At 48.9% G+C, this 25,937-nt stretch overlaps 1 protein-coding gene across 1 annotated transcript in view; it reads right to left on the bottom strand.

The window, feature by feature from the left end:
* The window catches only part of DNAH1 (dynein axonemal heavy chain 1), a 220,518-nt gene that overhangs the window by 148,641 nt on the left and 45,940 nt on the right, over positions 1 to 25,937 (bottom strand). The window contains exons 8-10 of the mRNA XM_078777248.1: positions 8,015 to 8,196; positions 3,848 to 3,948; positions 3,453 to 3,563 (exon numbers count right to left, since the gene is read on the bottom strand). Of these exons, the coding sequence (XP_078633374.1) occupies positions 3,453 to 3,563; positions 3,848 to 3,948; positions 8,015 to 8,196 (394 nt within the window). The remainder of the gene's footprint in view (positions 1 to 3,452; positions 3,564 to 3,847; positions 3,949 to 8,014; positions 8,197 to 25,937) is intronic.

Genomic DNA, 25,937 nt, shown 5'->3' on the forward strand with positions numbered 1-25,937 from the left:
GTGCACGACACTCACTTTATGCACAAGGCCACGACGTACTCTTTACCCTGCACGAGATCACGGCTGTTACGGATTCGTCACTTCCGTTGTTGTGGTTCTCATCCACTGTAAACATTTTTGGTTCCATGTACTATTATTGTTATCGTTTAAGTGAAATAGAGATTACTGTTTTCAAAAGGTAAAAAAAGTTAGTGTTTTAAAAGAAACCGGAAACCGGATCGGGACCCAGATGAAGAAGAAGAGGAAGAAGAGGAGGAAGAGGCGGAGCGAGTAAGGTAGGAGAAGGAGCCAAGCTACTTGGAGGTCTGGAGCAAACGCTGGTGAATGGGGGTCACTAGCGAACTTTGGGGTTTCCTGGGAAAGGGATTCCTGCGACAGAGTTGTTATCGCTGTGACAGATAAACCTGCATGACAGGTTTTGCGGTTGATTCCGAAGAGAATCATTGAAGTGCCGTTACGTCTCGAGAACGGACCGTTGGCCATTTTGCCTCGCGCTGGATTTTCGCATCGCTCCAGGTTTTTCACCTCGCTTCAACCATTTTCACAACCATCCAGACGTAACCTGGTGTGTGTGTGTAACGTGGATTTTGAGTGTGAATTTGCGGTTCGCCGATTGGGAGCCGTTGAACGTCCATACCCGAAGGTGTGATTTCCCAGCCGCCTCTTGAGGACACTTTTGCCTATCTTTGGCAGTGTGACTGTCAACCGAGCGGGATTCTGGTCTCGATACAACATCGTTCTGATGATCACTGGAGCGTGGATCGACTTTGGTTTGAAGCTGGGATAGAGACATTGGGAATGTTATTTTCACTCACTTGGAGCACAGTGAGTTATATTGTACGAAACTGATGGTACCATCATAGGAATGATATATTGGTTGTACAATTGATTAATATTGTTATTGTACTGTTATTCTTGTGTGACCTTAATACAATACTTGTTTGTTGGTAACAATTGGTGTGGTTTCACCATTGATCTTTGACATACAGAATAACACATCTTTCTGCCGTGACTCCTCTTGGGGCTCGGAGGTGACCGGGGTTTGGGGAGGAGCACATAACACGGCGCACTCACTCTGCACAGTTCCCTGGCACTCGCTCCGCACGGTTCCCTGGCACTCGCTCTGCACGGTTCTCTGGCACTCGCCCTGCACAGTTCTCTGGCACTCGCTCTGCACGGTTCCTGACACACTCGCCCTGCATGCTTCCCGACGCACTCACTCTGCACGGTTCCCTGGCACTTGCTCTGCATGCTTCCCGACGCACTGGCTCTGCACGCTTCCCGACGCACTCGCTCTGCACGGCTCCTGAGGCACTCGCCCTGCACGGTTCTCTGGCACTCGCCCTGCACGGTTCTCTGGCACTCGCCCTGCATGGTTCCTGATGCACTCGCTCTGCACGCTTCCCGACGCACTCGCCCTGCACGGTTCTCTGGCACTCGCCCTGCACGGTTCTCTGGCACTCGCCCTGCATGGTTCTCTGGCACTCGCTCTGCATGGCTCCTGACGCACTCGCTCTGCATGCTTCCCGATGCACTCGCTCTGCACGGTTCCCTGGCACTCGCCCTGCACGGTTCTCTGGCACTCGCCCTGCACGGTTCTCTGGCACTCGCCCTGCACGGTTCTCTGGCACTCGCCCTGCACGGTTCTCTGGCACTCGCTCTGCACGGTTCCTGACGCACTCGCTCTGCACGCTTCCCGACGCACTCGCTCTGCATGGTTACCTGGCACTAGCTCTGCACAGTTCCCTGGCACTCGCTCTTCACAGTTCCCAACACTTCTCACTTGCTCGTGTTGGGTACTGCCGTTTGCCAGCCAGGTGTTCGTTGGTGAGGTCAAGACAAAAGGCGTCGCGAGGAAAAGGATCGGATAACCTTGTAACCATTTTGCAACAGGTTCCCAATGTTCGTTTTTCCCCTCCCTCTTTCCTGTGAATGTGTGCTGGCGCCTTGTGTTTATTCGTAGTGATCGTAATAAGGCGTAGATCCGTAGAATAAGCTAAGTTTATGCTTCTTGTCCCTTTTTCTTTCCTATCGATAAGTTTCACTGTAAATATTTGTAAATAAATCAAATCATTAAACTTTCCTTATCTCTGTCCGTGAATGTCTTTTCTTCCCATGGTCCGCCATTGCTCGCACCCAAAATAGCGATCAGCCGTAACAAAATTAGCATTAGCCCGGCAGGTACCAATGGTTGCTCGGCCATCTAAAAGTGGTACACTGCCGGAGGGAACGTACGGTACGTTCCCCGATTGAAATAGTCACGTGGTACAGGTAAGCGGAGCTAGACGATTGGACCCTGCTATTGCGCGGCGGACCAATTGGCGTTAGTAGTTGCTGGTTCGCAACTTGCCGAAGTACGAAGTTATTCGTGCGCGGGCAGCGGCAGGTCTAGTAAGTTCGGGAGGGAACAGAGGCTAACCCCTCGTCGTGGACCCGAATCCCGGGCCGTAACAATATGATATTTCAAAAGGTTATGGACAGATTATGACAAACCAAGGTGGATGAATTGGTTAGGTAACAAGAGCAAGCCGATTCGATTTTGGTTCAGGTCCGAATCCAGGTCCGGCCTATCAGTGGGATACAAAATGTCAACTGTTGAGCCTGGCAGTGGTATATGCTCTACTTGGTGCAGTTCTAGTTTGTCTTGCATGCTCTTCCCTCTCCTGGCACTGTTCCGCCAATATTTCTGCAGGGTGCACATAGTCTGCCAATAACCTTCCTCTTGTCTTGGTAAACTCCCAAAATCCAGGCTCACGGCTCACCTCCACTCATTTATTCCTTTTTTCTCTCACATGTAGAACCAACTTCCCCAGTCTGTTCAGTCCCATTTTTCCCTCCAGGTATTCAACGCAGCAGTTCACTGTTACATCAGGTCACATCCCCCATCCATACTCATGATCTCTTCTACCACAAATTACCCCATTCCCAAACACTCTCATTTTCCAGGTTATTGTGGTATTTTTACCCCTTTCCCTCACCTATTTTCATTTGTTACTTGTTAGTTGGTTTGTTTCTTTTCTGTTTCATCTCGACCTTCCCCTTCCTCTTGTCAAGTTTCATTCTGCTTCTTCGCCCCAATGTGTCCCTTTCCCTCTTTCCTTTACGTCACTCCCATACTCACTTCTACTCTGCTGTTGGTGCTTCCCCTTTTCCATTGTGTTCCCTTCCAATCTGTTCTATCTCCTCCACGAGCCTTGATCATGTATACAGAAATAAAAAAATAAGAAGAGATTATGATTGAAATCGGTCGAGTCGTCGATGCAACCAACCATGGTGGTCATGGCCTTCTTTATGGCAATTCTTCCCAATGCCATTAACATGTAATCCTGCCTTCAGCCCGGTGTGGATTAAAGTGGAAAGTGTAGCTCCCAAGGTCAGCCGTTTCCTTTAAAAACAAATGAATAAACGTTCAACACATTTGTTCAGAGAAATATGGAGCGTGTGCATCGAACCTCGATGCTGTTCTGCCGAATGTCCATCCAGCCTCGCTCTGCCTTGACCAATGCGGAGCATAACCCAGAAACCACAGAATTGAACCAAGCATCATTTAGAAACAGCTCCGTCTGGAACACAACACGAAAAAAAAACAATCGAAAGAGAAACTTCCAAACTGGCCTTGCTGGCATTGCCAGGCACTGTTGATTCACTTATTTTGAACATAAACTTGGCCAGGAGACATAATAGGTGTACAATGGTGGCCTTTAGGAATGCCAAAAGCCTGTAGAGTCTAGGTCACCTGGCTGGCATGCTGTCCCTGAATCCGAGCAAACTCAGTGAGCCAGAGAGGGCGTCCCAGGCAAAGAAGGAAGAGGGATTGTGAGGTTGCCCGGCAGCATTCTGCCCTCACTTGATCGAGTGCTGTCAACGCCTTCAGATTAGTGAGTAAGCTTGCTGCACGGATCGCTTCTCGTCTCTCCATAAACGGAAACCATGGAACCGCCATTGTGCCTGCAAGCTCATAAGGAACCCTTCGCTTAATGTTAGCCACAGGTGATAATAGTGGTCTACTTGCTTTGACAAAATAATATTAAATACTTGCAAAGGTACCCAGCATTGCCGGGAAACACAGATTCGCTTCGTGATGGGAATATTAAGAGAGGGTGGAGAGAGAAGGGGGGGGGGGGGGGCAGAGAGGGAAAGGAGGGGGAGTGCAGGGGGAGAGAGAGAAGGGGGGGGCAGAGAGGGAAAGGAGAGGGAGTGGAGAGAGAGAGAGAGAGAGAGAGAGAGAGAGAGAGAGAGAGAGAGAGAGAGAGAGAGAGAGAGAAAGAGAAAGAGAAAGAGAAAGAGAAAGAGAAAGAGAAAGAGAAAAAGAGAGAGAGAAAGAAAGAGAGAGAGAGAGAAAAAGAAATAAGGGCCAGAAGGGCCAGAAGGGACAGGGCGAGAGGGGGTAGGGAGAGACAGGATGGGGAGAGAGGAGGGGAGGGGATGGAGTAGGGGAAAGGGGGGATAAGTGGAAGGGGAGGGAGGAGATGGGAAGAGCGGGAAGAGGTAGGGAGGGAGAGATGGGGGATGGGGAGGGAAAAGGGTGGGGGAGGAAGAGAGGGAGGGAGGAGGAGAGTAGGGGGAAGTGCAGTAGGGAGGGGAGGGGATTTGACTGATTTTCATAGAATTTTATTTTACTGAGTCTTAATCTACTTTAGCGACAGCCATAAATTAAAACAGAAATCAAATCGGATTTAAAATGAGGGTGTGAGGCAATTGGCTAGAGACTACATTTTCACCAAAAGCAGTTCTACACAAAGTCATTAAATGCAATTTCTACATTAGCGATGTATACAGTGATTTGTAGGTATGAAGATCAGACGTTCACTGATATGAGTGAGCAAAGTGAAAAAATAAATTTAAAGCACTTAATCGTGCAGAAACCTTTGCGGCCTGTTCCAAAGTAAGGCGTTTTGAACAGGCTGAAAAAGCTGAAGACCCCTGCGAGGGATATCGGGCTGACCAAGGATAAAGCCTGTTTTTAGTTTAATTAAATAAGCTGGTTAATGATCCTCGAAAAATGGGTGTTTAAACACACCCAAACACCCAGTTTTCATTAATGAACTCACTTGGAGTTCGATAAGTACGTGTGAAAAGTTTGGGACCGCTAGGTTTCATGGTTTTGGAATTATGGAGGAGACACACACACACACACACACACACACACACACACACACACACACACACACACACACACACACACACACACACACACACACTCTGACAGACTGGCTGACTGATGGACAAACATTGGCTTTTATTACTATCGAATCGATATATAATTTACATAGATATAACCACTACAACTGCTTAACTGACATGGTGACGAGAAAGCCTGTGCATTAATATCAACATGAAATGGGTAATCCAACCTAGGTGAGTCTTCGAAAAATGCAGGTCTGCCCATTACATAATGCAGCACTTTGTGATTCAGATGAAACTTTGTGAACAGGTTATGTATGCGACAAGGACAAATTGATTCGATTTTGGTTAAGATCCAGATCCGGATAAGTGAATTTTTCAAATTCTTCACCATTGAGAGATCGGGCCAAAATGATATATAGCAGGATGTCTCAAAAAGCTAGGGACGAGTTAGGACAAATCTAGATGATCGAGTTCGGGCAGTGACATGAACAAGCGGATTCGATTTTGGTTCAGGTCCGAATCCAAATCCGGCCTATCAGGGGGATACAAAATGTAAATTGTTCAGCCTGGCGGGGGTATGCTCTTTAACGAGTGCCGTTCTAGTTTTGAATGTAACAAGGTTTTAAAGTGTTACAAGAATAATGTTATTCAATAACGTTTTAATGACTGAGTGTAACGAGTGAGTCGTTGCACTATCCTATACGACCTTAAACGAGGAAATGAGGCCTTTTGGCCCACCATTGCCATGTTGCACTCCTGAGTTATTTTTTGCTAAAGGTATAAACAACAATCTTGATGGTTTACTAAAGTCTAAATAACCAGGTGAGTCAATTTGTATGTATAAACACACGTGTGTGTGTGTGTGTGTGTGTGTTTTTTTTTTTTAATTATGACGTTACCAATTTAGGTTTCTTCACCAAGTTAGGAGTTTAATTCATATTTTTCATTGATTTGATTTTTGGTCACAAGTAAAAGATTGTGTGATCTGCTGTTGTGATGAGCCCAAATAAGGGCGAAACCATGTTCGCCGGCTTCGCTTTCCTTTACTTGTGACTTTTTAAATATTGGTCTTTAAAAGACCTGAGCGGAAGCCATCTGGAATCGGAGGTGAAATTGTGGTGTGGTTGAACATAACGTTTAGTGCCATGTCACTTTCTGGTTGGAAGGGCCGTCCGTTTCTGGTTTATTAATCATGCCCGACCACAACTCCACCTACGAGCTGATGCGCAGCAAGGCAGAGATAACGCGTTTGTGTGGCAGATGACACTTGTTTGCTAACCGGTCGTGCAGAATTTGCTGTTATGGGACTTCACCTGTGCCTTGCTACCTCATCAAGTTGGAATTCGACATATATCGAAGAAATGGCTCCTCCGAGTTAATAATCCTTAGTTATTTCCTTGAAGTGAATTTGTAGTACAAGCGTAAAGTAATGCATTGTGATTTTCGATAAGCATAGTTTTTTTGTCTAGTTAGATGATGTTTACCCACCTCTATGTCTGCATCTAAAATGATCATCCAGTTTGACCATTTTTACCGTACTGCCCTCTGTAATCAGTCTTTTATAACTTTTTTTTAAAGCTCACACTGTGCGGAAGCCACTCCCCCACCAAGCCAGCGCCGCGTCTCCACCTCCTCAAGGCACACGGACCGGGAGCCAATCTGCCAGCTGTCGACAGGCAGGCTCATACGACAGGCTCATATTCACCAACTCTGCCGGGTTTGCTGGAACACTATTGTCTGGTCCTGCCATTTTATCTCTCTATTGTGGTGTGTTTTGATAGGCCCAGATAAGAAATAGTTATTTAAGGATCTCCCTTTCATTCGTTGGTTTGTGGGCACTGGGCACGTATGTGCAGTTGTGGGTAAGGGATTTTTATTCATACACCATTTATTGTTATTGCTTCCTTATTTTTCCTTCCCCCCTTGCCATTTGCTTTCTTAAATACACCTGACCTTGGGGGTGAATCATGGTTGTCGTAGCTCTCCTAGGGGTGAGTAAGGGAAAACCCATTGAGGGATAATCGGCAGTGGTTCGTCACACCGCACACCCGGATCTAGTTGCACATCACGCTCGCTCGGCCTAATTTGCATACGATGTATGATGCCTAATTGATGTAACGCTGGTTCGCTTCGGACTTCCAATCCAAAAGATATCGTGACATTAAGCACGTGATCCGGTGGGGAAGATCCCGAACCAGTCGACCGTTATGGTCGCATAAGAGCAACTCGCCGGATTCAAACCACGCAATTGAGATGACCGGGCAACCATAACAATATATATTTTTAAATTTCAGCATTTACGTACTGTGACCTGTATAATTTGTACCCCATCATGATCACTGTCTCTCTTATTTTAATATACACGTGTCAATTGCCGCATAAACACAACGAAACATGAACGATTGTGGCAACACAGAGAGACCAAGGGTTAACTGCAAAGGCAGTTTTTAAAGTTAAACTAATGCACACTAAATGCTCCGACTTGTGTGTGCGTCACTCATTGTGTGAATAACACATGATGCCCTGCCTCTGCCTCCGGACGGATCTTTGCAGTATCCATGACTAGGCTTGAACAGCTCGGAGCCATGTCAGTCAGTACCATGCAGAAACATACATACATACATACATACATACATACATACATACATACATACATACATACATACATACACACGAGGTTAAGGTGGTGTGAGTTTATTAGTGGATGAAACGGATGAAGTTGGTGCGAGTTTATTTTTCTTGCAGCTTCATAGTCAGTAGTTTGGTTTCCATGATGAACATGGTTTCCATGAAGCTGAAAGCTGCTTGGAAGTAAATATTTCAATTTACAAATATGCAACATTTGGTGTACATTTTTGAGAGTGACAGAGGCATGTCAGTCAAATATTTGCGTTATCCTCCTCACCCTTTCTCATGACTGATGTCCTGCATTCCTCATGGGGGGGCAGCCACACTGATGGAAAGCTTTCAGGACAATGAGCAATCACATTGTCAAACTCAAGCTTGTCCATGGCACGTCTGAAATCTTTCTCCACCTGACTCTCGAGCTCTGCCAGATATGTTTGCTGTCTGCAATAAACAAAGTAATTCATCTTCAATATTACGAACAAAGTTATGAAACGAGTCCCATATTACTCTCACGACCAAAAATATCAGCATTACTTTGCTTCCCACACCATTAGCACACCATTGTTAACCTTCAGTTAACAACTTCTCCTTCTACCTGTCACAGTGATACCTCCAACGTCTGGTAGTCCTCTTTTATTTTGAACTTGAGATGCTCAAAATAACTTGATAATACAAATAATAAGTAAGAAAATGATAACAAGGTAATTGAAAAACCAAGCTATGAAAACCCCAACCCAAACTCTAACCCTAACCCTAACCCAAACTCTAAATCTAACCGCAAAGTTCCTAACCATCATAACATATTTAACCCTAACCACCATAACATATCTAACCCTAACCACGATAATAAAGCGCGGCGTTACGCGCGCTGCTTGCGAGCAAGGAGGAAGCGGACAAGCGGTAACTTATAAGCGTCTTTATTTCAGGAGCTCACTGTAACACTAGCGCGCTCCGGGCTGCGCGCCCCGTGTATATCCTCAGGCCACGCCTACCCCTCGGGCGTGGCCGCCGCCCACTTGGTGCGCGGAATGATGTCACCACGCCAGTGGGCTTTCGTGTCCGCCACAATAACATATTGTTGCGGATATGGGATTTGCATCCATCCATATCCGCTTGTAAATATTCCCCTATTTCCTCAATACTTCCCAACTATCCCCAATCCCCCATTCCCTAGTCCCATTTTCTGTAAACAACACTCTGTAGACCCGACCTCCCCCTATTTCCCCCATTAAATGTCGTGCCCAGGTTCACCGCATCTCATGTAAGACAACTATAGGACATCTTGCTAGTTATTCTTAGTCTATGTCAGTTAAGGACTCGTTTCCATTAATTCTGACCCTTCGTTGCACCAGAATGTGATTGTATGGCACCGTTAGGAAGTTTAGGACCTCCCGATACCTCCCCGCAGCTCTTCCTCACGGTTCAGCAACAACAACAACAACAACAGCAACGGCAGCGGCGGGCACGGGAAGTGCGCGTCCTCACTCCGGCTTGGTTGGTAGGGGGTGTTGGGAGGGCACCAGGCCTTCCCAACGAGCCGCCATCGAACATGTGCTCGACGGGGTTACCAAATAGGGGCTCCCTGTCAGCTCCTCGTCAAGGGCGGAGCCCGGTAACCCCCGCACCCAATGGAAGCGGCGGACCGGCCCCAGTGGGGCGGAGCCAACCAGCCGAGGGCGTGTCACTCCCCGCTGAGCATGCGCAGGGAGAGGGAGGTGACGTCAGATGCGCGCTGAGCTTGAAGCAAGAAAGACGTCCCTTCCGAGCGCTGTGAGGCCTCCCCGCATCTTCTGGACTGGACCGTGCTTTATCCTGTCCCCGAGCCAAGGTGCACCTTGTGCTATCGACCTACCTGTCCCTTCCTGCCATCAATCCCTGTGTAAGTCCGCCTTGTTCCGTTTGTCTGTGGTCTGTCTGGGCTAAGATAAGACGGTAATTAAGTGCCCATCTCTTCTGTGTCTTTACCTCACTGCCTTGTAATCTACCCCTTTTCTCCACCACTGTAATTATACCCTCCTCCGGAGGTCTTGAGAACTGTACCCCTTGCGTCGTTTCCTCTTTCCCAGTCGTCGTGTCCTTTCTATCATTGATTTGGCATAGCGCGATTTGGTCAACGTCTGGGTGGAATCGGGGTCTAGTCGGGGAATAACTGTTCGGTCGCGGCAATACCACCGCTCGGTAAATAACATCTAATCCGCGGACTGTAACAATTGGTGTCTGGGTGGGAGATACGGACCCGAAGCGCGCTTTACGCGCTCAAAATTACAAGTCACCGAAATTTGATTTTGTTTGACAAAAAACCCGAATTTTGAAAGTCGCGCTATGGGAGATCAAGACGGCTGGGTTCCGGTAGAGGAGAGTGAGGCAGGGTCGATCCAGGACCAAATTGAGGGACATGAGGAGAGCGAAGCAGTGAGGGCGGCAGGTTCGCAAAATGGCGTCCTCGCGCACGAGGTTACGGGCGCGCAAAATGGCGCCTCGCACATGGCTACGGCGACCGCGCCCGCGACCGTAGCAGCGCCGCTGGTGGATTCGAACCTTTTTTTCCTGCAAATGAGGGCCCTTATGGGACAAATGGGAGACCAAATTGGAGGTTTGAAAAACAGTATAGAGGCTCAGAGTGAGCAAATGGGGGTAATGAGGGCTGATAGTGAGCGATTGGGGAGCGAAATGGGGGGCAAAATGGGAGAAATGGGGGAACGGCTAGAAGCTAAATTAGAGGGGTTAGACAATGGGATAGAAGGGGTGAAACATGGGTTAACGGGGGTAGAAAACAGAATGGCCGCTCAAGAGAATCAAATGGAAGGGATGAAAAAGGGGTTAGAGGGGTTAGAAAACAGTATGGAAGGCAAATTGAGGGACATGAGGGACCAAGCGGAAAGGGAAGTTAAAAGGATGGGGCAGCAGATAGAGGGGGTCAGAACGGGGGTAGAAACTAAATTGGATGCTCACAGCGAGGAAATGGAGCAGATGAGGGTGGCATCTGGGCAGGAGATGCAAGTGATGGGAGAGGAGATCAGAAGAGGTGTGAGTGAGGAGGTCGGAGGAGTGCGCGAGGAGGTGAGGCACTGTGAGGAGCGCATGGAGAAGGAGGTGAGAAAGGGGACTGTAAAATTGCAAGGTGGTATAGAGGAGTTGTCGCTGGGAGTGGAACAGCTGACGGAGGGACAAAAAGAACTAACGGAGCAGGTTCAAAGGAACACTGCGGTATTAGGAGGGTTAAAAGCGACACAAAACGACCTAAAAAATGACTTGATAGCGACACAGAGGCAATGTCAGATGGTACGTGAGGGACTGACAACGAGGTTGGACGAGGTGACAGAGGTAATGGAGACGAAGGACCGGCAGGTGAGGACGCACATAGAAACGGTCAAGGTGGCCTTAGAGGACGAGCTTGAGGAGACGCACCGGGAAATAAAAGAGGTGAAGCAGAAATTAGAAGAAGTGGAAGAAGGGGTAAGCGAAATTAAGAAGCGACGGAGAGGGGATAAGAAAGAGATCAAAGAGGAAGTAAAAGAATTGGTCCAAAGTCTGTGTTCGGATCGTGATGATGTGCTCATTAACCGGATGAGGGATTCGCAGGTGATGGAGGAGAAGCGAAGAGAAAGAGGACCCGGTGTAAGTGGTGACCAATATGGTCGTGCGTATGATGTGCCAGGTGATTTAATAAGCTTGGGGGTCGAGATGGACCCGGGTGTTCGTGAGAGGCCGTTGGTGAAGTGTGCGACAGGTCTGGTGTGCGAAAAAGGAGGTGTGCGAGAAAGTCCGACTCTGGGGTGCATGGGGAAAGAGTGCGCTGTCAAAAGTAAGGAAGAGTGTACACCTGTGGTGAGTGTTACAGAGGGTGTAACGGGAGAGTGTGCGCGAGAAAGGTGTGTAACGGACGGGTGCATGAGGAAAGAGTGCGCTGTCGAGAGTAAGGGTGAGTGCGCTGTCAAGAGTGGAGGTGAGAGTAGTAAGAGTGACACGGAGCGTGAGTTGGTTGTGACAGGTGAGAAAGGAAGCACACCTGGAATGGTAGAGCGTGTGTGGGAATGCACGCTGGAATTGGTAGTGAGGCACGTGGTTGGGTGTGCGAGTGAGAGCACACCTGTGATCGTCACAGAGGAGGTGACCGAGGAGGGGGCGCGAAGAGGTGTGTTGGTGAGGTGTGCGAGCGACGAATGTGTGCCAAGGTGTTCGGTGGTCAGGTGTGTGACCAAGTCTGTGAGTGGAATGAGTGTACCTGGGTGTGTAAGAGAAGGTGCAATGACCAAGAGCAGGGAAACGGCTGGATGTATGAGCAAGAAAGGGGTAGCGTATGCGTGTAAGCATGCAGGTGAGGCATCGACGGTAACCGGGTTAGCGGTTAGAGCGACTTATAGCCGAATCGGGCCCTCGGTGCGTGCCGGGCTTCGCGTGCCGCGAGAACCAGCGGGGATCCGAGCCACGGCGGGTTCGAAAGGACCGCCGTACGCGATCCACGCTGGACCTCGCTTTGAACGGCCGCGTCCGTGCTCCACTAGGCGGAGCGGGCAGCCCGATAGGAAGGGTCGTCATGGCGACCACTTTTTGTTGAGGCATTCCGGCAGGTCGAGATCGGGCCATGGGATGGCTCCGTGCCGAGATGGTGCGTGGGACCTCCGCCCGGGTAAACCTCCTTCCCTGCACCGAATGCGGGACGTATCCAGCCGCTGGCACCAAACAACCCGCATTCATGGCTTGGCTGTACGAAGCCGAGCTTTAGAAGTGAATTGGCGCACCGAGAGGCATTAGTAAGTAGACTGTAATGACGAGGATAGTGTTTTGGCCCCGAAATTAGAAAAACAAAATTTGATGATTGGCAAAGGATTGGCAGTAATGATTGGCAGATGATGGGTAGTGATTGGCAAATTTTTGATTTGTTGAAATTTGATGTGCAAAATTGGTAGTGGGAGATGCCCGATGTGGTGGGATGGCAACTCTGTCATCCCTCACAAACTGGGGGCAAATGCGCTATAGATTATGGGGTGTATGGCAGTGAAAACTAGCCCGGGTGGGTTAGGTTATATTGATAGGGACTAGAGGTGACTATGGGTGACAAGAGTTAAGTAAGAGACTTGGTACCTGTAGTGGGGACGTAGTAGCTTAGGGTTTGATAATGACGTGGGAGCGCTGAGTGTAAGGGAAGACGGAGGAGCGCAAGTTTTAGAAGGGAGTAGACAGAGCAGATGTTGCAGTGTGAATGGAAGTGCTGGTGAGCAGCTTCAAATGAGGCATCGGTGAGGCAATGCTCCGAGGTGAGTAGTGAGTGTTGTGGATCAGCGCGAATGCGCTTGGGGGAGAGAAGGGTGCAGGCGGCACCAAGTATGAGAGCACAGGTGTGCAAGTACAGGTGTGTGAAATATATGGAGCAGAGAATGAGTGGTGTGGAGAGAGTTGGAGTAAGTGGTACGGAGTGGTGTGCATGGTGCGAAGGTGTGGATGGGGGAAGAGTGGACCCCCTTTTCACGAGTACCCGGGGAGGGTAGTTTAAAGAATAGTTAGAAGGTATAGGTAAATTGTGGTTGGATATTGGCATTTGTGGTGCGGTTGCAGAATGGTATTGTGGATGGGTGCATTGGTGTGGTGAAATTGGCTGGTCGTGTGGCCTGTTAGTATGAGTGTGAATGGTTGGGCACTCCGCCACTGTTAGATGTCGGCCAGGTGAGGCCGCAGGTGGGCTCTGGGAGCCGTTAGTATCAGTGGGTGCCTGAGGATCCCGGGTGTGGATCGGGCAGCCCGTGCCAGAGAGGGCACTGAGGGGGTGAGAGTGCGAGAGGGCCTTCCCCAGTTAGTTAGGTTAGGGTGAGGAGCAGGTGAGCTCGGTAGGCAACAACAGTGGTGGAGGTGTGCAGGTGGGCGGACCAGCTGGGAGCGTCACACGACCCAGCCACCGAAATTGTGCGGGGGCACCGAGTGTTGAATCGGGGAGTGAGACCCAAATTGATGGTGTGCACCACAGATGGTCAATGGGATTTTGGTTCTTCGAACCACATAGAGTAATGAGGGCCAATGGTTTGGCAGGAGAAAGACCCCGGGTAATGTAAAGTTGTTAAAGTCATTTAGGAAATAGTTAGGATTGATGAACCTGTCGCACCATACGCAGCCACTTACCTGAGGTGATGATGATGACTCCACACCTGTGTTTTCTTTGTTTGTGTTGCAGGAAATGAGAATTGCTGTTTGGATTTGTGAGACGCATCACGACGTGGATAAGACATTGGGGTGATTCCATCTCTCCCTCCTTAGGAGGGACTGATGAGAGTTGGAAATGGCAAATTTGATTGGTTAGGAGGGAGAGAAGACGAATTTGGTTTATGGGAGGAACGGGGAAGACAGTAGGGACGTTTGTTGATGTGTAAAGTAGATGTTTATGGGTAGTGTTGTGTTTTGTGGATACAGTAAGGGGTAAGGGAGGGGCAATGTAGGTTACCTGGTATGGGGGGGGGGGGGGGCGTACGGTAGGAACGTACCTGTCTCACCTGGTTCCCATGTGCCCCCAGTGTGCATTACCTTGTATTGCATGCACTTTTGCGCCCTTACCACCTTACTCACTTGTCTTCTTTTGTCTCCCACCTCCGAGGATCTGGCTTTGGGGCAGAGAGAGAGGAGAGAGAGGTGCTGGCTCCGCAGTTGTGGGCCTGTACTTCCGCTGCTTGCTGCCTGGATCGATACACCATATGGACCGCAATTTTTGTGGCCGCCCACAATGGACCGCAGTTCTTTTGCGGTCAAGCACCACCCGTGGATGGACCTCTGGGTCAACGTGGCACCTATGCCATACAGGTGAACCACTTTTAGTTGGCCCCCCTGACGGCCACAATTCAGAAATGGACGCGGTTGGCGCCTTTCTTTATTTCTAAAGAAGCCAGAAGGCCAAGTGCACTCCATGAAGGCAAGACCAGCGGCAGAACATCGGCCGGCTGCGACACCACCGGTGACCATGGACACTTAATTGTGCATTTTTATGAACACCTTATTGGTGCACCGGATGGTGCTGACTGTGCGTAATGGGGTGGTGCTTTTGGTGCTTGGACGGGGTGCTCTGCACATTATTAAAGGCCGTAGGGCCACAGGGCACTCGTGGGTTGGTGTATCGATGCTGGCATGCGTGCTCTCCCTATGCATAACATCTGCATGTGTTCCTCAAAGAACAGGTCCTGGATCGTAGTGTAAATATCAGTGTAGTCTTGTATAAATGATGCTCCCTACCGGCTGTATGTTTAGTTTGAGGATGCTTTCCGCGATTCGGTTATCCTGTGGGTGTGTTTCTGTTAGGAGAAGGGTGCAACGTCGCAGGGGGACATATTTACTCATTTGTGAACATCTGTAAAACTGTCGCACTCAGGGTTGAGTTAATAGTAGAGGGAACTACATCTGAGTGCCACACTAAAGTAGGTAAAAATTTATCGGGTCGGGCCGCCCCGAGGTAGAGAATGGTGCAATGTTGCGGATATGGGATTTGCATCCATCCATATCCGCTTGTAAATATTCCCCTATTTCCTCAATACTTCCCAACTATCCCCAATCCCCCATTCCCTAGTCCCATTTTCTGTAAACAACACTCTGTAGACCCGACCTCCCCCTATTTCCCCCATTAAATGTCGTGCCCAGGTTCACCGCATCTCATGTAAGACAACTATAGGACATCTTGCTAGTTATTCTTAGTCTATGTCAGTTAAGGACTCGTTTCCATTAATTCTGACCCTTCGTTGCACCAGAATGTGATTGTATGGCACCGTTAGGAAGTTTAGGACCTCCCGATACCTCCCCGCAGCTCTTCCTCACGGTTCAGCAACAACAACAACAACAACAGCAACGGCAGCGGCGGGCGCGGGAAGTGCGCGTCCTCACTCCGGCTTGGTTGTTTGGGGGTGTTGGGAGGGCACCAGGCCTTCCCAACGAGCCGCCATCGAACATGTGCTCGACGGGGTTACCAAATAGGGGCTCCCTGTCAGCTCCTCGTCAAGGGCGGAGCCCGGTAACCCCCGCACCCAATGGAAGCGGCGGACCGGCCCCAGTGGGGCGGAGCCAACCAGCCGAGGGCGTGTCACTCCCCGCTGAGCATGCGCAGGGAGAGGGAGGTGACGTCAGATGCGCGCTGAGCTTGAAGCAAGAAAGACGTCCCTTCCGAGCACTGTGAGGCCTCCCCGCATCTTCTGGACTGGACCGTGCTTTATCCTGTCTCCGAGCCAAGGTGCACCTTGTGCTATCGACCTACCTGTCCCTTCCTGCCATCAATCCCTGTGTAAGTCCGCCTTGTTCCGTTTGTCTGTGGTCTGTCTGGGCTAAGATAAGACGGTAATTAAGTGCCCATTTCTTCTGTGTCTTTACCTCACTGCCTTGTAATCTACCCCTTTTCTCCACCACTGTAATTATACCCTCCTCCGGAGGTCTTGAGAACTGTACCCCTTGCGTCGTTTCCTCTTTCCCAGTCGTCGTGTCCTTTCTATCATTGATTTGGCATAGCGCGATTTGGTCAACGTCTGGGTGGAATCGGGGTCTAGTCGGGGAATAACTGTTCGGTCGCGGCAATACCACCGCTCGGTAAATAACATCTAAACCGCGACCGTAACAATATTTAACCATAACCATGATAACATATTTAACCCTAACCACGATAACATATCTAACACTAACCACCATAACATATCTAACCCTAACCACAATAACATATCTAACCCTAACCACCATAACATATCTAACCCTAACCACCATAACATATTTAACCCTAACCATGATAACATATCTAACCCTAACCACCATAACATATCTAACCCAAACCACAATAACATATCTAACCCTAACCACTATAACATATCTAACCATAACCACAGTAACACATCTAACCCTAACCATGATAGCATATGTAACCCTAACCACCATAACATATCTAACCCTAACAACAATAACATATCTAACCCTAACCACTATAACATATCTAACCATAACCACAGTGACACATCTAACCCTAACCATAACATATTGTTATGTTTGTGGGGGGTAGGTAATGAAATACCTTAGTCCAGATAATGGAGCTATGCTTATTAGTTATTAGTGTGCCACGAATGTCACGAAGAAGAAGAAGAAGCAGAAGAAGAACCTTCATGTAACTAAGTAGGGAATCCGTTAGGCCGCATGTCCGGTAAGATCGTACATGTGTCTCCATGCGAGGGGTGGAGCTATGCTAATTAGGTAGGGCTTAAGAATAATCCCCAGTGTGTAATTGCCCTTGTGAATTTTCCCTTCGTTCTTATAAAGCACACTCGGCCAACCTTGACCTCGGCACATTACAACACCGACAAGCCCGACAGAAACCCATCACATTTGCCGATCGGCAAGGGAACCCCACACCCGAATGTTCTCGATGGGTGTCAAGAAAGGCCGGGAGGCCCCGCCCCAAAAGGAATGATTGGTCATGGCCATGGACTGAAGTGGTGGGGTGCGGGAATTGGTTCGAGTGTGACGTCAGCGAAAATAGGGGAGGGTGCATTCCCCCCCCCCTCTCTCTCTCTCTCTTGGTCCTGGCTTTGGTCGTGGGCGGTCACGCTTTGCCTGTGTGGGCGGCTGTGAGGGGATCCGTGAAAGCTTTTGGTGCTTTTTGGGAGCTTTGCAAGTGGAATGGAGGAGGTTTTGGCAGCTGTGTTGTTCTTCGGAGGCGGAGGCCGCGAGCGAGCCGAAGGAGGTCGTCCTGTCTGCTTGCCTCACGCCGGAGGCTGCTAAGGGTGCGGCGCCACAGCCATCTTGTGTGCTTCCCGAACGGTGGGTTTGAGCTTCAATGACTACCAAGCTCCCAAAGTGCTCATAGAGACCAGAGCTGTTTTTTTTTTTTGTTTTTTTTTTGTATACTGAATCGAGGCTCATGAAAGAGCTGACATTTACTTCACAAACAAATCAACCAGACAAACAAAATGTATAAAAAGAGGGAGCGGAAGACAAGAGAATGGGAAGCACACAAACACTTGAGAGCACACAACATTTAAGAGCAGGGAGATGTGTGGGAGATGTGTGGGAGGGAGAGGGCTTGGGGGGAGGAGGCGTGGGAAGGGGGGGGGGGGTGGGGGAGAAGTATAAAACACAAGGACACCAAGGACTTCCAGGACAGAAGTTGGTATTTCAAAAAGTGGAATTGGGGTGAAATTATCGGGGATAGAAAAGATCAAGGTTTTGGATGGGGGAAGATAAGAGATGGTGGTGAACAGCTGTTTTAAAGACCTGGAGGGTGGAGTGGGATTGAAGAGAGTGAGGGAGTTTGTTCCAGAGGCGAGAGAAAAGAGGAATGAAGGAGTGAAGGTGAGCAGAGAGTCTTGATTTTGGCAGTTTAACCATAAGAGGGTTGCAGGCAGATCTTGTGCGACCTGTAGGAATATTTGCGGGACAGAGCCCAGAGAGAGCTGGGGGGGGGGGGGGGGGCAAGGCCAGAAAGGAGTCGGTAGAAGACGGAAAGACCACCAACCTGTCTGCGGTGAGTGAGTGAGAGGCCCTTGGAGTTAGCTTCATCGCGGGAGATTCCAATGATTCTGAATGCTTTGCTTTCAACAGCGTGAAGACGAGCTAGGTGTGAGGCAGGAGGACCAGCCCAGAGGGGAGAGCAGTATTCCATTGAGCTGCGGATGAAAGCCTTGTACGTGGTGAGGAGCTCAGGTGTGCCAAGGAAGGACTTCGCACGATGGAGGATGCCCAGTCGGCGACTGGCTTTGGAGGCCAGATTTGAAATGTGGTTTTCCCAGGAAAGATCATGGCAGATAATGAGACCCAAAAGTTTGAGTGACAGAACTTCTTGGAGAGGATTATTCAGAAAGTAGATGGGAGGGTTGTCCAGTCGGTCTTTTTGGAGAGACATCGTAAGAGTGTGAGATTTGTCAGGATTGAAAGACATGTTCCACTTGTTTGCCCAGTCTGTGATTTTGTCCAGGTCTGCAGAGAGTGAGGAGGCTGCAGACTGCCGATCTGAGGGATGAAGAATGGAGCGACAGAGAGTAGAGTCATCAGCAAAGAGATAGAGAGGATTTTCAAGAGAGTCGGAGAGATCATTGATGAAGACCAGAAAAAGCACAGGGCCCAGAACACTGCCTTGGGGAACTCCAGCCTGAACAGGAAGAGGAGATGAGAGAAACCCATTCAGGGCCACACGTTGACTACGACTAGAGAGGAAGTCCGCCAGCCATGCGTGGAGATTTCCATGGATACCAACAGAGGAGAGTTTGGTGAGCAGAGCGGGGTGCCAGACCGTATCGAAGGCACGTGATATGTCAAGGGAGACAGCTCTAATTTCCTGTTTGGCATTGAGGACCTCCATCCATTGCTGAGAAAGCAGTAGCAGCATGTCCAGAGTAGAGTGACCAGGTCTGAAACCAAATTGATGATCAGAGATCAAGCCATTGGAGAAGAGGAAAGATTTCATATCTGAAGCAATGATGGATTCCATGACTTTACTGATAATTGAGAGAAGGCTGATTGGTCTGTAGTTGCTGGGATCTGTTTTTGCACCTTTTTTGTGCAAAGCGGTGATGTTGGCAGATTTCCAAGCAGATGGCAGATGACCTTGAGCAAAAGAGAGTGTGAAGAGAACAGAGAGAGGGAGTGAAAGAGCGGAAGAACAAGATTTTAGGACCCGTGGGCTGATGCCGTCAGGTCCAGTTGCAGAATCAGAGTCGAGGGTTGACAGAAACTTTTCCACCTTGTCAGGAGGAAAGGACACAGAGTCCAGGAGCAGCTGGGTACGACTGGGTACAGAGAGGGATGGGTTTGGGACACAAGATTTAGAGGCAAACACAGAGTTGAGGCATTCAGCTTTTTCACGCGCGGAGTCAGCCGTGTGGCCGTTTGAGGTGAGGGAGGGGATGGAGGGGGAACAAACGCCAGAAACAGATTTGACCAGACGCCACCAGGATTTGGAAGAGGGAGACAGATAAGAGAGTTCTGTCCTGAGAGTGTTGGCAGAAACATCATTTATTTTTATTTTATCATTCTCCTTCTCCGACTCCGAAAAGTCCGAAAAGGACTCCAACTTCCGGTCCCTCGAGCGACGAGGCTTGCTTCGATCTCTCCACGGCATCAAAGTTTGAGTGTTCTCCCGTTCGTGTCTTTGTCAAATTTCCGCTGGGTATTTTGCTGTGTATGTGTTATTGTGTGTTTCTATTTGGTTTTGGTTTTGTAGTTGTTGCAAATTTTGTGTGTAATTAGTCGTTTTTTTGTTCGCGCCTCGTGCGGCCTGGTCTCTCCAGGCTCCCTCCCCCCCGTCAGTGTTTTGTGAATATGGGTTCTTTCCTTCATAGTATTTGCTTGTTTCTTTGATTTTCATTTCTCCCCCCTACCTCTCACGAACATCTTACCCTTTGTCCAGCGTTTTGAAAACAGAACAAACAAATAAACAAAAAAAATTAATAATTCTATATTAATTCTTTCTCTCCTCCCGGACACGTGCTCTTGTTGGTGAAGGTGAAGGGTAGGCAGGTGAATGGTGAAGGGTAGGCAGGGCTTGTTTGCTCTCCTCCTCGTCTCGACTTGTGCCCCACCCCCTATATCTCGTTTTTCTTCCACCTCTGCTCCTGCTTTCTCAAATCCACGTTCTCACTTAGAGACTTTTCCCAGATTGTTTTTCATGGTTTTGTTTAAATATTATTCAAATATGTTGAAACCGCAGCCGTGATGCTGACGCCGCCCCTCCCCCCCCCCCCCCCCACCAGAATTTCCATGTTTTAAACGTTTCCCAGTGTATACCCTGGATTAGAATAGGTACACCGTATCCCTGCGTGTCATAAGAGACGACTAAGAGGGTTGGCGTCAGGAAGGGCATCCGGCTATAAAAACATTGCCTCAAAAGGAGAACCATGACAATTACAACTACATATGGGCAGGGTACAGCCCGAAGTGGAGATCGGTTTCTGAGGTTTGGGACATGGAATGTAGGGACAATGACAGGGAGATCAGGAGAAGTGGTGGAAGTATTGGTCAGAAGAAGAGTGGACATATGTTGTGTGCAAGAGACGAGATGGAAGGGAAGTGGTGTGAGAATGGTGAAGGGTAGGCAGGGACAGAAATACAAGTTTGTGTGGCAAGGGTGCCTGGAGGGCGTGAACGGTGTTGGTGTCCTGTTTTCTGAGGAGTTTTTAGACAGTGTGGTGAGTGTGACTAGAGTGAGTGATAGGTTGATGATGGTGAAAATGATGATTGGAAAGCTCTTGGTGAACGTCATCTCGGGATATGCTCCGCAGGTTGGTCGAAGCGATGAAGAGGACACGTTCTGGTGTGCGATAGAGAAGCTGATGGAAAACGTGAAAGATGAGGAAGTTGTTGTGGTAGGAGGAGACCTAAATGGACATGTGGGAAGGAGTATGGATGGTTTTGACGGAGTTCATGGGGGTTACGGATATGGTGTGAGAAATGGAGAAGGTGAAAGGATTTTGGAGTTTGCTGATGGCGCTGATTTGTTGATTTGTAATACTCAGTTCCAGAAAGAGGATAATAAGCTTGTTACATACACGTCAGGTGGGTCGACGACAACCATTGACTACCTGATGGTGCGTAGGCGAGATAGGGGGCACCTCCGGGACACAAAGGTGATCCCGGGGGAGGAGGCTGTTTCACAGCACCACTTGGTTGTCTGCGACATAAGGGTGAAAGGTGCGACGAGAGCTCGGCGGATGAAGTACCAACCGAGAATGAAGGTGTGGAGGTTGAAAGAGGTGACAGTAAGGGAGGCATTAAAAGAGAGGCTGAGTAGGGTCGAGGATGATGTGGTTGAGCTTGAAAGTGGTTGGATGTCAATGAAAGCTAATCTGTTGGGAGCTGTTGGTGAGGTATGTGGATAGACAAAAGGACCACCGAAACACTCGGAAACATGGTGGTGGGATGATAAAGTTGGAAAGAGGATTGACGAGAAGAGGAAGAAGTTCAAGGAGTGGCAGAAGGCGAAGGGTACGGGAGCAGAAACAGCATAGCATGAAAGTTATAAGGCAGCCAGGAAGGCTGCAAAGAAAGGGGTAGCAAAGGCGCAGGAGGCATGTAGGAAACTGCTCGGAGAACGCTTGGATTCGGAAGAGGGTCAGAAAGTAGTATTCAGGATTGCAAAGCAGATAGCGAAAGAGAGGTGTGATGTGATGGGGGTGAGTTGCTTGAAGGATGAAGTGGGACAAATCGTTGTCGACCCAGATGGAATTAAAGGAAGATGGAAAAGATATAAGGAAATGCTGTTGAATACAGAGAATGAATGTGATCACAACATAGAGAGTAACCCAGTTTTAGGACCGGCAGAGAAGATAACTGAGAAGGAAGTTGAGGAAACGAGAAAAGCAATGAAGGGTAGAAAAGCGGGAGGGCCGACGGGAGTTGTGGGAGATATGTTGAAGGCAGCAGGAAGTTGGGGTGTGAAGAGAATGACAGAGATCTGTAATCTGGTGGTGAAAGAAGGCCGCATTCCAGTGGATTGGGAACTGAGTACCCTCGTCCCTCTATACAAGGGGAAAGGTGACCCTCTGGAGTGTGGCTCGTACCGAGCGATAAAGTTATTGGAACATGGAATGAAGGTATTGGAAAGGGTGTTGGAGAGGAGGATAAGGAAGAAAGTGAAGATCGACGAAATGCAGTTTGGATTTATGCCAGGAAGAGGAACTACAGACGCGCTTTTCATTGTGAGGCAGTTGCAGGAGAAGTACATGGAGAAGAGGAAGAAGTTGTTTCTTGGGTTTGTTGATCTGGAGAAAGCATTCGATATGGTTCCACGCAAAGTATTGACATGGGCATTGAGGAAGTTTAGGAGTGGAGGAATGGTTGATCAGAGTAGTGATGGCAATGTACAAAAGAGCGCGCACAGCTGTAAGGATGAAGGACGGGAACAGCGGGGAGTTTGAGGTGAAGGTGGGAGTGCATCAGTGGTCGGTACTAAGTCCACGACTATTTGTAGCTGTGATGGAGATGCTGGCTCAGAACGTGAAGGAGGGTTTACCGTGGGAGTTGTTGTATGCAGATGATCTGGTGTTGATTGCGGAAAGTATGGATGGACTGAAGGAAAAGATGAACAAGTGGAAGGAATGTATGGAGACAAAAGGTCTGAAGGTGAATATTGGAAAGACGAAGGTGATGGCAAGTGGTAAAGCATGTGGTGAGGTGGAAAGAACTGGGAAGTGGCCCTGTGCTGTGTGTAGGAAGGGTGTCGGAGTGAACTCCATTCAATGTACAATGTGCGCTGAGTGGGTTCATCAAAAATGTAGTGGTCTGAGAGGGTCATTAACCAGTGTGGCAGCGACATTCAAATGTAAGGTGTGCACAGAGGGAGCTGCAGATGGAGGAAATGTTGAGTTGGATCTTGGAGACGGCGTGAAGCTGGAAGGTGTGAAAACATTTTGCTACCTCGGAGACATGCTGAATGGAGAAGGTGGATCAGACTCGGCAACGGTTGCTGGAGTGAGATGTGCATGGAAGAGGTTTCGGGAAATGAGTGGCGTGCTGATGATGAGGGGAGTGTCGTTGAAGCTGAAGGGAAAGGTGTATGCTGCATGTGTGAGAAGTGGTATGATTTATGGGAGCGAGACATGGGTAATGAACCTATGTTCATGCAGCAATGAAGGTTGGAAAGGGTGGAAATGTGAATGGTTCGACGGATGTGCGGAGTATCGTTGAGAGATAGGAAGACAAATGATGAATTGCGAAAGATGATGGGAATAGAGCCTGTGATTGATGCTGTGAAGAGGAACAGGTTGAGATGGTTTGGTCATGTGTTGAGGAAGGATGAAAGTGACTGGTTGTGAAGAATGAAGGAAATGAATGTAGAAGGAAGTGGAGGATGGGGAAAACCGAGAAAGACTTGGCTGAAGATGGTGGAAGAAGAAATGCGGGCAAGGGGGTTAACAAGGAGAGATGCAGAAAATAGGGCAAAATGGAGAGGATTGTCATGGGGACCGCAAGGCTAACCCCCGCTCTAGTAGGGGAAATGGCCTTTAAAATGCATGTTGTTGTTGTTGTTGTTGTTGTTGTGTATTCTCCTTGTCTGTATACGAGTCCGTGTGGAGGGTCCCTCATTTAGGAATTTTAGATTTTACCGTACATTTCTTTGTTAACCTGGCATTTATTTTCATTAAATCCTTATTTGTTGCATTTCCAATCTCTTGTCCTGTATATTTTTTTGTTTGTGGATTCGAGGACTAAACCCCCGTCACGTCCGCCCATTCAATTAAGACCACGAGACCTCCGTTCCCTCGTGCGCCATAAAGAGATAACACCGTCATAGTTTGGGTAAACGCCTCGGAGTTAAAGCTCGGTCAGCCATCCGTCACCCTGAGGTCTTCACTACAGGGTAGACACGTGGAAATATCTAACCCTAACCACTATAACATATCTAACCCTAACCACTATAACATATCTAACCCTAACCAACATAACATATCTAACCATCACCACCATAACATATCTAACCCTAACCACCATAACATATCTAACCCAAACCACTATAACATATCTAACCCTAATTACTACAACATATTGTCGTGTCAGCCTGGTGTTGGCTTAGCGGTTAGGGTGCCGGCTTGGGATCCTAGGATCCTGGGTTCGAATCCTGGTCGATCGCTGAATTAACACCAGGGGGGTTGACTCAGCCTGTCATCCTTCCGAGGTCGGCAAATTGAGTACCAGCTTGCTGGGATGAATGATCCCGGTGTGTACCCCGGTTTAGAATAGGTACACCGTATCCCTGCGCATCGTAAGAGGTGACTAAGGGTTGGCGTCAGGAAGGGCATCCGGCCATAAAACATTGCCTCAAAACAGGGAACCCTGATTGTCATGGGGCCCGCAAGGCCAACCCCTGCTCTAGCGGGGAATAAATGGCCTTAAAACGATCATTCATTCATTCATATTGTCGTGTCACCGGGTTTAAGACCCCTGGGTGACAGATGACCGAAACGAGCTTTACTCCGAGGCGTATACCCAACTTGACGGTAGTGACACGTGTGGGATGGACGGTAGCAAGGGTTTACCTGTACAGAGTTCATTGGGCTTCCTTGAACCCACCATGAATAATCGAGACAGAACACCAAGTAACATGCAACAGATAATGGGTTTATTAAAATAATGCAAGGGAACAACGAAAGGTAAGGTAAAGTTTAAATTCCTAAATGAGGGTCCCTCCACCCCGATTCAGATACGAACAAGGGGAAAATAAAGGTAAAAGAAAATAAATAATGTTTGTCATGCAGCCACATAGGTTCGGTCTCAACAAGGGCTTGGTGGTCGTCACAGGTCCGATCGGTCGGCAAAATGGCCGCGCGTTGACCTGCTCAAGATGGCGCCAAGCGGCGCTTTTGCCGTGCCACGAATGTGAGGTAATCCGGGCTGGCGGGTCCCCTCGCGCTCTCCACTCCGTTGGAAACGCTGCGAGCTCCACGAACCGCCGGCAATGCCCCCTCCTCACGATCGAAATTTGCCACAACGCTCCTTCTCTATACTAGGCCCACACAGGCTCCGAACTTGCTCCACCAGCGCAAACTAACCAAAACGTGGCCGCCTTTCACGCAAGCCAGAACAAAGAGAAAATGTGACCGCCTTCAACAAACGCCAGCACCAAGAGAGAATGCGACCGCCTCCAACGAACGCCAGGACCAAGAGAGAATGTGACCGCCTCCAACGAATGCCAGCACAAAAGAGAGAGAGAGAGAGAGACCAAGATGGCGAGACGGCTTCTTTTTGCTCTCCTAGCTCTCTAATGTTCCACCGCTGACGTCACACTCTGTCCAATCACCGACGTCCCATTACATGAGTCCATCGCCACGACCAATCGTTGTCTTCAGGATGGGGCCTCACGGCCTTGCTGGATCCCCAATTACGTAGGTCGGGGAGTGACCTCCCCATCACGAGTCATCAGGGGCGGAGTCTGATCTCTGTTCGGGAATGTTCGGATGACGTCGGGGTTTACTTGCCAATTGGCAAATGTGCTGGGTTTCTGTCGGCCCTGGCAGCGTGGTTGGCTAATGGAGCCCATTGCCTGGCCGGCTGAGTTTTAAGGGAACATTAGGGAAAAATCACAGGGGCAATTACACACTGGGGGTTATCCTTAAACTCTGCCTAATTAGCATAGCTCCACCCCTCGTATGGAGACACATATACGATCTTATTATATATATATCCCCTACTTATGTACATTGAGATGGCTTCTTCTTCTTCACGTCACACGGTCCATACTAAAACCTACA

This window comes from Myxine glutinosa, chromosome 5 (genome assembly GCF_964187855.1).
Source record: "Myxine glutinosa chromosome 5, kmMyxGlut1.1, whole genome shotgun sequence".
In the NCBI taxonomy this organism is placed as follows: domain Eukaryota; kingdom Metazoa; phylum Chordata; class Myxini; order Myxiniformes; family Myxinidae; genus Myxine; species Myxine glutinosa.